General features: G+C 41.2%; 2 protein-coding genes across 7 annotated transcripts in view; both read left to right on the top strand.

Moving 5' to 3' along the window:
• The first annotated feature begins 556 nt into the window (after window positions 1–556).
• Window positions 557–5,816, top strand: Ripply2 (ripply transcriptional repressor 2). Of its 2 annotated transcripts, none has more exons than XM_074078741.1 (3): window positions 557–1,061; window positions 1,354–1,413; window positions 4,614–5,816. In XM_074078741.1, exons 1-3 carry the CDS (start codon window positions 690–692, stop codon window positions 4,710–4,712), a joined length of 531 nt encoding a protein of 176 aa, XP_073934842.1. In that variant the 5' UTR covers window positions 557–689; the 3' UTR covers window positions 4,713–5,816. The 2 variants fall into 2 exon arrangements, with proteins under 2 accessions (XP_073934842.1, XP_073934836.1); XM_074078735.1 differs by having other exon boundaries at window positions 1,354–1,418.
• Window positions 990–8,806, top strand: part of Cyb5r4 (cytochrome b5 reductase 4) — a 106,215-nt gene continuing 98,398 nt past the window's right edge. For 4 of the 5 annotated variants that reach the window (XM_074078695.1, XM_074078703.1, XM_074078701.1 and 1 more), the window contains exon 1: window positions 7,436–7,654. In XM_074078695.1, coding sequence (XP_073934796.1) covers window positions 7,580–7,654 — 75 coding nt within the window. In that variant the 5' untranslated portion in view covers window positions 7,436–7,579. Of the gene's footprint in view, window positions 1,062–1,353; window positions 1,419–7,435; window positions 7,655–8,806 lie in introns of those variants that run through there. The other variant, XM_074078711.1, reaches the window with a different exon arrangement.

Raw genomic sequence — 8,806 nt, 5'->3', positions numbered from 1 at the left:
ACAGTACTACAATCTCTGTCCCTCTTGGCTGGAATATTGAATTGTTTACCATTCATCTCTTGTTGCCAATGATTTCCTATTGTCTTCAAATAATAAAAAGCAGATTGCGAGCCCAATTTATCGATGTATTTTAAACAATCTGACATTCCTTTATGAAGGAGGCCATACATTCACTCTTTTTCTTTTCTTTTTAATTGTTCCAGAGAGAGAAATTAGGGTTATTCCTTTTCATTGTAACACAGGATGCACAAATAGCTGCATTTGCCAAAGGCCGAAAAGGCGTGAGAAAAGCCAAGCAATTACCAGCAGTTGGCATTTTTGCAGAAATCCACAAAACGTGTAGAATCGCTTAATTTTATCCCCTCCTAACCTCTTCACATGGAAATTGGCTGCTCGGGCGAATGTTGTTTTTTAACGCAGCCATGTGTCCAAGGGCGATTAACACTCGCTCGACAAAACCCCTTCCCAGGCCATTTGGAAGCCGCACGCGTTCACACCCGGGATTTAGCCCGGTACGCCTTCACGCGCAGCCTTTTTGTTTATGCGGGAAGAGAGGGACAGAGAGGGTGCGAACCTCTAGATTTGCAGCAGGCAGCAGGAGCTATATAAAGTCCGGTCCCACATCTGATGGAAGGGACCAGGATTGCCCGCCTATCTGGTAGCAGCCTTCTGCGGAGCCGGGTTGCGCCATGGAAACCGCGGAGCGCACACAGAGCGCGGAGAGCGGAGCGCCGAAGCCGGGGCGCGTGGGCCGGCCGCTGCCCCGCGTTCCCGATGGCCAGGCACAGCGCAGCGACGCGGAATCCGGGTACAGCTCCTCCACGCGGTCTAAGCATCCCTCCCAGGCCCTCCTCCTAACCTCCCCAGCTCCTCCCCTCCGCTCTCCGCCCCATGCCTGGGCTCAGATGCTGCTGGGCTTCGGTGGTTTCTCCCTGGTGGGGCTCACGACTCCACCGCACCGCCTGTGCTCCCCATCCCGCAGATCCGCACGCTTTTGGAGACCGTGGGTTAAAGCTCCAGGAGAGAAAGAGGAAGGGACGCCACACCGAGCTGTGGAGGCGGTAAGTGAACACTGCACCTCTGAAGGGTGCAGAGGACGATCAAGGATAGGGATGCCGGGCCTGAAGGACCCGCCTGGCTCAGCCTATTCCAGCCTACCCCTCGTTTATGATCGCGCCTGCCAGCGTGTTCTCTGGAGCGAGTGGGCCACACGGATCCCGCCAGAGCTAGGTGGCTGAAAAGCCTGGGGTCACATTTCCCGTGGGCGCGAGGGATGTTGTATCACACAAGTTTCCAATTTCTACAAGAAAGTGAACGATAACTGAGATTCATCTCCTTTTTTTTTGTCCCCAGATGCCCAATGGCCCCGGAATGACCGGAGCATCAGGAAAGCTTTGCCAATACAGACACCCGGTAAGGTGAGTGACAGACCTCACTGAAGGTCTCCTAACTCCTCCAGCCCAGAGAGGAGCTGGGGGCATCACACCCCAGCTCAATAGCTGGTCCTGCAGTCTTTCTTTCTTGGAAAAATCTGTCTTTAAGGTTACTCTGTCTTTCCACTCGTAGAGGTCGTTACTCATTGAATTGAAAATTCACAAACCCACCTTAAAGAATTGTTAATCAGTTAATGCTTGAACTGTTTTTAGTTTTTATTTTACTTTTAATCCTAAAGGAGCCAAATGAAATTGACTTCACACCGTGCAGAGTGTGTATGCTACTCTCTTGCAAACCAGAAGGAGGAATGGGGTTAACAGTAACAGAGAAATTGGAAATGTAAGGAAAATGCCAGCGATCACAAAGGACAATCCTAAAAGGGGTCAAAAGTTATTTAACATAGTGATGAGGAGCTATTTACAGTATCTTGCCACAGGAAGTCAACTTTCTGTAAGTTCTTTGCAGCTTTTATTCAGACAACTGTATGCAGCTTTCCTGCTTCAGAGAGCTGTTAAATGAATTACTTTGGATGTTTGTAAAGTGTGCATTTGTTTATATGTACCACCCTAGTCAGTACATCTTGACTAGTTTTCTATCCTGTGCTAAATAAGTTGAAGCACATAAGAAAAAGATAATAACAGCATATGACAAATATTGTAATGAAATTTACTTTGGTCAGTTTTATGAATGTTGACAGGGTGTTAAGTGCTTCATTTGAGGGAAGGGGCGAGTCTCAGGGAAATGTCTGTCATAGGTGGTGGGAACTGGGCTGAGTCTGGAAGAAGATAGATAAACTGGTGGGTGGTAGGGGTAGAAGGAATAGCATAGGAAAAGAGATTTGGCTTCTTTTGCGAATTCCAAGGAACTGGAATTGGGGTGTATGAAGCTGTGGTCATTTCAGCAGGGTAGCAATAGGCCAGAGTTTGTATACCTTGATACAGAACTTTGTTTGGAACCCATGGACTTCATTCTGTAGGTATGATTGAGGGCTACTCAAGGGATTTTTAACCAGAAGAGTGGTATGATCAGATTTATGTTTCAGAAAAATCACTAAGGAAATTACATATAGATTTAGAACACCGAAAGCTATTGCAATTGTTCTGGTAAGAAATGATGAATAGCCTTTCTAAGACATTGGAAGTGGGGTGGGCCTGGGTGAATTTCAGAAATACTTAGGTGACATTAGGCTTTGTAATGCACTGAATACGGCAAGTGAAGAAGTAAACAGCTAGAATTCCTCCCAAGTTTGTGGCTGGTGATCAGGCAAGCACTGTATTAAGAGATTTAGTCTGATTTTCCACTTGTCACATTTAATGTGTCTATGGGGTATTCGAATGCAAAGATCAGGTAGAGAGTTTCTTATATGTTGGGGGCCCAAAGTTAAAAATTTTAAGTACAAGCTTGGGAGTTTATGGGAAATAAAGGGTAGGGGTAATCATGAGAGTGGGTCAGGTTATTCTAGACAGTGTAGAGAGGAGAGATAATTTTCTCAGTAAAACCTTGGGAGAAGGCCAGCATCTAACCAGTATATAAAGAAAGAGAGATCCACAAAGGAGACAAAAGAATTAGAACTAAAGGAATTCAGGAAAGTATGAAGTCCGTGGAAGACAAATGGTTCACAGTGAGAAATTGTGGGCAGAGTGTGATGATAACAACTAAACAGAATTCCTTGCATTTGGCAATTCTAGTTACATATTAGAAAATAAGCTGTTAGCTTTATAAACAATTCCTTTCTTTTCTGAACTATGGTTACTTTTAAAAATTTTTTTTAAAAGAGAAAAAAGGTTTCACTATGTAGCCCAGGCTGGCTTCCCACTTGTGACACTCTTGCTTTAGCTTCTGAGTGCTAGAATTACAGGGAAGTGCCACCATGCCTAGCTGAACTACTGTCATAATTTAATTGTGCTTCTCTTATTTTTATTCAATTCTATCTGTATTAATACTATGTTTCTTATTCTTTTAACTCAGTTGTCAACTTTTTTGAGGGCAAGGGCCATGATTTACTCATCTTGGAATTGTGAATCATATTGGCAAAAGGGTCCACTATAATATGTTTTGAATAAACAATTGAGTCACTTACTTAAACATCGAAATTATAAACTTTTAACTACACTGTCTAGTTTTCTGCCTTTTAAAATCAAGTGTACTGAGAAGATGCATGTGGTAAAGAATAAAGAAATAGCACTATTTAAAAATAAAATAGAGCATACTAAACATAGGAAACCTTTTCTTTGTCCACATCAGTCAATTACATGGTCACACAGGGCTTGTAGTAGATGAAAGACACATCATTCACAAAGTGCTGTCACAGCATGGAAGCCTGTGCTCTGTGCCCAGCCTTGTAACTAAGCTGGTCATAGAGCAGCAGTTACACCCTTCTTTGAATTACTGGATATAGGCAACACTAAAATGACTGCACTCCTTTTTTTCTTTGGGTGAAAAACAATAGAAGGCCAGATGGCAAGATCCTTATTTATTGGATTTTTAAAATTATGAGATAATCATTCTTACATGCAAATTAGTTGTATAAAACTTACATCATTTTTCAGTATCTCAATATGGTATCCTCAAATTTGGTTGAATGGGGAGAGAGGAAGAAGATGGGATCAAGACCGGTTTTACAAGTAGACTTTCTATGTCTCAAGTTTGAAAACACTGTTCTTGGTACTTTTATGAACATACAATGACTACATTTTTAACTAAGAATTAAATCTGTGAGTTTTAAGCAAGATAGTAAGTGAGTACTGCCTTTGTTTAGGGTGCATAATATTTTGTCATCTTTACAAAGATAGCTATCATTCAAATTTTTAATATGGTAGTAGAATTCATTTTCCCCCCAACAGAATTTGGAAACTGGAAGGCAAATCTTCTGTGTGTTATAAGTATAAATATATACCTGATGCTTGAAGTAAGCTAGACATTGGTCTTATGCTTATACAGGTTATAGTATGGATTTATGTAATGTAATTTATACTTTGGATAAAGATTTAAAATGATCAACCATTTATTGATTCTTTGATAAACAGACTTCGTGAAAATTTGATGAGTATTTAAGACTTTATCTAGATGCATATATCAGTTGTTAAATACATAGAGCCCTTTGAAATTTGATCATTGTTTGAATATAAGGATTCTGAATGTGAAAAAATAAAGTACACTATGTTGTCTGCTCCTTTCAGACTATTTTGGCCAAAGTCAAAGTGTTACGATTATTTATATCAAGAAGCAGAAGCTCTTCTGAAAAATTTTCCAATTCAAGCTACAATTTCATTTTATGAAGATTCTGATAGTGAAGATGAAATTGAAGAGCTGACTTGTGAAAATTAATCTAATTAGTTACTTGATATTCAAAGCTTGAAGGATTTAAATTTACTGTATAAATGTATTATAATCTTTTTAAACTAATTTATTTGTATATAAATTATTAATAAAATGAAATATTTTGTAATTACTATGGTAATTTGACCTTTTAAAAAATCTTTGCATAAGAATTAAATGTTGAAACTTAAAATACTACTTACAAACATATACATTGTATTTAAATATTTGGGGCTTACAAAGGATAATTTTGGACTCGTCATTAAATTACAGATTTCTATTTACTTATGATTTTTCAAACAGTGACTATTTAATTTTTAGGACTGAATCTTGTAACATATGCGATTTCTTACATGTCTCAATTGGGTGTTGTAATTACAGACTATGCTACCTCATTAGATGATGAAGAAAATTGGCTTATGTATCCAATCACACATTGTATTCGTGAGAAGATGGTGAAAATATCTTAAGTCATTACCTATAATTGAGAGAAGAAATCAATCTTAAGGCTCTTAAATTTTAGGGCTTATAATAAGTAAGGACTGGATGCATGGCTCAAGGGGTAGAGTGCTTGCTGGACAAGTGTGAGTCTCTAAGTTCAAGTTCTATAACTGCCAAACAAACAAAACAAATGAATATAGAGTAAAAAAAAAAAAAACCTCTCAGTTTAATATTTTTCTGTTATCTGTAAGTCTTGTAGTGAAACAGCACAGGTGTTCAGTACTTATGATACTATATTGAGGGATCCCTCTAATTGAAACAAAATGTTTAAATGGGAGTGATTTACATGGAGCCTAAACAAGTAGAGCCTAAAGACCAGAATCTGAAAGTATTTTTCAATTTTTGTCCAAGGGGAAGCATAAATGTTTGACAGATATGCAGTATTCTTCAATATTATCAATTTTCCTTTTGGTCTTGTTCACTGCTTTTGATGTTGTTATGTGAAATTTTTCTTATAGGAAGTGAAATAAAGTCCCAGTGATTAGTTTTTCTCATGTAGACTTGCAGAGGAATACACCATTATCTAATGAGTGAGAAAACAGGAGCAATTTTCAAGGTTAAGGTAGAATAGTAAACTATAGTCATGAAGTTTGTAGTTCATATACAATCTCACAATAAACAGTTCAATTACAAGTAAAAATATTGTTATTTTTCTGTAATTCAAGCTACTTGGGATGGGAGGATTGCAAGTTTGAGGACTGTCTGGCCACTTACCAGGACCCCGCCTAAAATTTTTTTTTCTATAATATTCCAGAGTGATAATGGGAAGAGGCAAAGATCAGAGGGAGTTAGTTAGTTAAGAAATGTCTCTTGCTTGGATGACAACATATATTCACACACTTTTCCTACTAATATAATAGATACTACAAATATGTTTGATTTCTAAGCATGCTACTTATTAACCATCCATATACTGGATAGTTTAGATATAATTATTTATTTCTTACTAAAACCCAAGCCTATTATGCAAATGTAGAAAACTAAAGTACCTTGCATAAGACCTCAGCCATCAAATGCAGGGATGACATCAAAACCAAATCAATCTGAATTTTAAATTTAGCTGTTCACACCGCAGTTGGGAGTTAGCTTCATCCGTGCACAATTCCCTGTTTGTTTTAGAGAAAACTGGCAGGTACAAGAGGAGAAAGAATCTCTTGAGTGGGTGGTTAGAGCAGGAGACTTGGACGTCTTTTCCTCCTTTGTCCGTCATCTGTGAAGGTGAACTTTTCTTTTTACCCCTAACAGTAGAGGCTGCTTACATTTGATTCCTTAGCTCTTAAAGTTGTGTAGTTTTCCTTCTTGTACAGCCTAGTGCCTTACAACATATAGGTTTGGGATCTGTAGTTTTTATTTGCTGTTCAGGGGTCCGTATCCCCAAATGTAATACTAGTACTACTACTGAGATTACTAAGTGCTTAGTAATGACCCTATATGTTTTGAGTGTTTTTCCTGTAATTGTCACAATGATCCTATTTCTGTGAAATTGTCCCCATTTCACAGAAAAGGAAATTGGTTAAGAAATGTTTGCTTAGAGCATGTAGGCTTAGGATGTGATTCTGTTTGTGACATTTCATTGATTGCTCTGTGTATCTGTTATCCAACCTTCCAATCATGTTCTTCCTCCCTGATGGGAGGAACTACATACTTAAACTAAATACTTGACTGAATAGTGTAGCCTTTCCAGAATTAGAATAAGAATTGTTGCCCTTCTCCCTTAAAACTGCCAGCCCTGTTCTCAACATCCACATAAAGCACAGTTTGTGCTTATCTTGTGCAAAGAGCCACCGTCACTCATTGCATGCTGTTTGCATTTGACTCATTAGCTCTTAAAGTTGTGCACTCAGAACCTTAATAGTGCTATTTTATTCCCTATTTCAAGTGCTATGATGGTACTACTTATCAATGGACAGACTCTGGTGTGCTGGGTTAACGGAATTTTATTCTAACACAAATTTATTCTCGGATTCGATCAGCACCAGAGCTGAGGAACAGCTGCACTTTCTCCGGCCTTTCCTCCAAATAGCTGTCACCTCGGTCTAGTGCTGAAGTGTAGGACCGGGGACGAACTGAACATGCGTATGCGTCGCTCTCCCACCACCTCCCCCCGCGCCGCCGCCGCCGCCGCGCGCTCCATCCTGTTGGCTCCGCCCCCCGAGGACGTGCTGCGTCATAGCGTACTCACCCCTCGCGACCCCGGAAGTGGGTCGGGGGCTTGGCCTCTCCTAGGCCGCAGAACTGGAGCGGCAGGCGCTAGCCGCCCGAGGGTCCGGCCAGGTGGGCTGGTGTGGTGGCGGACCCCGGGCAGGGCCCGGGCCAAGGATCCAGGATGCTAAACGTCCCTTCCCAATCGTTCCCCACCCCCAGCTCCCAGCAGCGTGTCACCTCTGGGGGGCGCAGCAAGGTAAGCGGTGACCGCGTTAGTCTCCCCTGCCTTGGCTACCACCGCCTGTCCCCCGGTCTTGCATGGTCTCCTGCCCTTGCGTTTCGCTGCTTTCTGACCCTACGCCTCCGCCAGTCCTCGCACTCTCCTCTCACCTACCATCCTCTTTCCCGTCCCTCTGTCCCGCGGTCAGATCTCTTCCTCCAAGTCCTTTCCTGCTGAATAAATTCACATCTATAGGACTGGACCGGGTGCAGTGTTTGCCGCGTTGTGGGCACTCAGTCTTAGCTTCCTTCCCTCAACCTGTCCTCTTCTCTTCGATCTTCACTGGCCGAAGGAGTGTGGGTGATGCGGGTTCCTCCGCAGGGGAGAAGGGGAGCAGGGGAGCAGTGGCGACCAGACAAATCCCTGCAAGGGTGGGGACTTCTGGGGCAACGGCAGATTGGAAAAGCCAAGACCAGTGTCCACAAAACTCCGTCAGGTTTACGGACATTTCTTTCCAAGTCAGACTTTCTTTCTCTGGTTCCTTATTGTTTCTACACTATCTTTTTCTAGTTATATCACTTGCTGACTTTGATGTTGTACACTTGGAGTATTTGTTGAGCATAGTTACTGCTAGCAACAGGTGGAATACGAACATATTCTATTTATTTTTTCTTGGAGGTACTGGGGTTTGAACTTAGCTCTTTGCACTTGCTAGGCAGATGCTCTACCACTTGAACCACACCCCCAGTCCTTTTTGCTTTGGTTTTTTTGAAATATGCCGATACCAGTGATCTATTTATGCTCCCTTCTAGCTGAGATGACAGGCACACCCCACCAGACCAGCGGTTTGTTGAGATGGGATTTCTCTAACTTTCTGCCTTGGCTGACCTCTAACCATGATTTTCCCAATGTTTGCCTTCCGAATAGATAGGATTATAAGTGTGAGCCCCCATGCCTGGTCAGAAGTATATTTTATATCTGCAAGATTTAATGAAAATTTTGTCCTGTGTTAACTGCAACCTGAATGCTGTTCGTTCCTGTTTTTTGGTAGTTCCTTGTTCTGTAACCACATCTTCATGTTTTGTTTTTCAGACTTCCACCTATTTAGGCCACTCCTTTTTCTTTTCATTTCTGGATTCTTTTTGAGGCTTAGTATCACTTGGGACCTTCACTGATTTTCTTATTTTT

Source organism: Castor canadensis, chromosome 1 (assembly GCF_047511655.1).
Source record: "Castor canadensis chromosome 1, mCasCan1.hap1v2, whole genome shotgun sequence".
Lineage (NCBI taxonomy): Eukaryota > Metazoa > Chordata > Mammalia > Rodentia > Castoridae > Castor > Castor canadensis.
This window is presented reverse-complemented; position numbering and strand designations above follow the sequence as displayed.

Bases quoted from the DNA above. Each gene is read 5' to 3' on its own strand.
- Ripply2 (XM_074078735.1), top strand. From the start codon at position 690: ATGGAAACCGCGGAGCGCACACAGAGCGCGGAGAGCGGAGCGCCGAAG. The intron at 1,062-1,353 runs GTAAGTGAACAC...TTTTGTCCCCAG, and splicing joins CACACCGAGCTGTGGAGGCG to ATGCCCAATGGCCCCGGAAT. The intron at 1,419-4,613 runs GTGAGTGACAGA...TGCTCCTTTCAG, and splicing joins CAATACAGACACCCGGTAAG to ACTATTTTGGCCAAAGTCAA.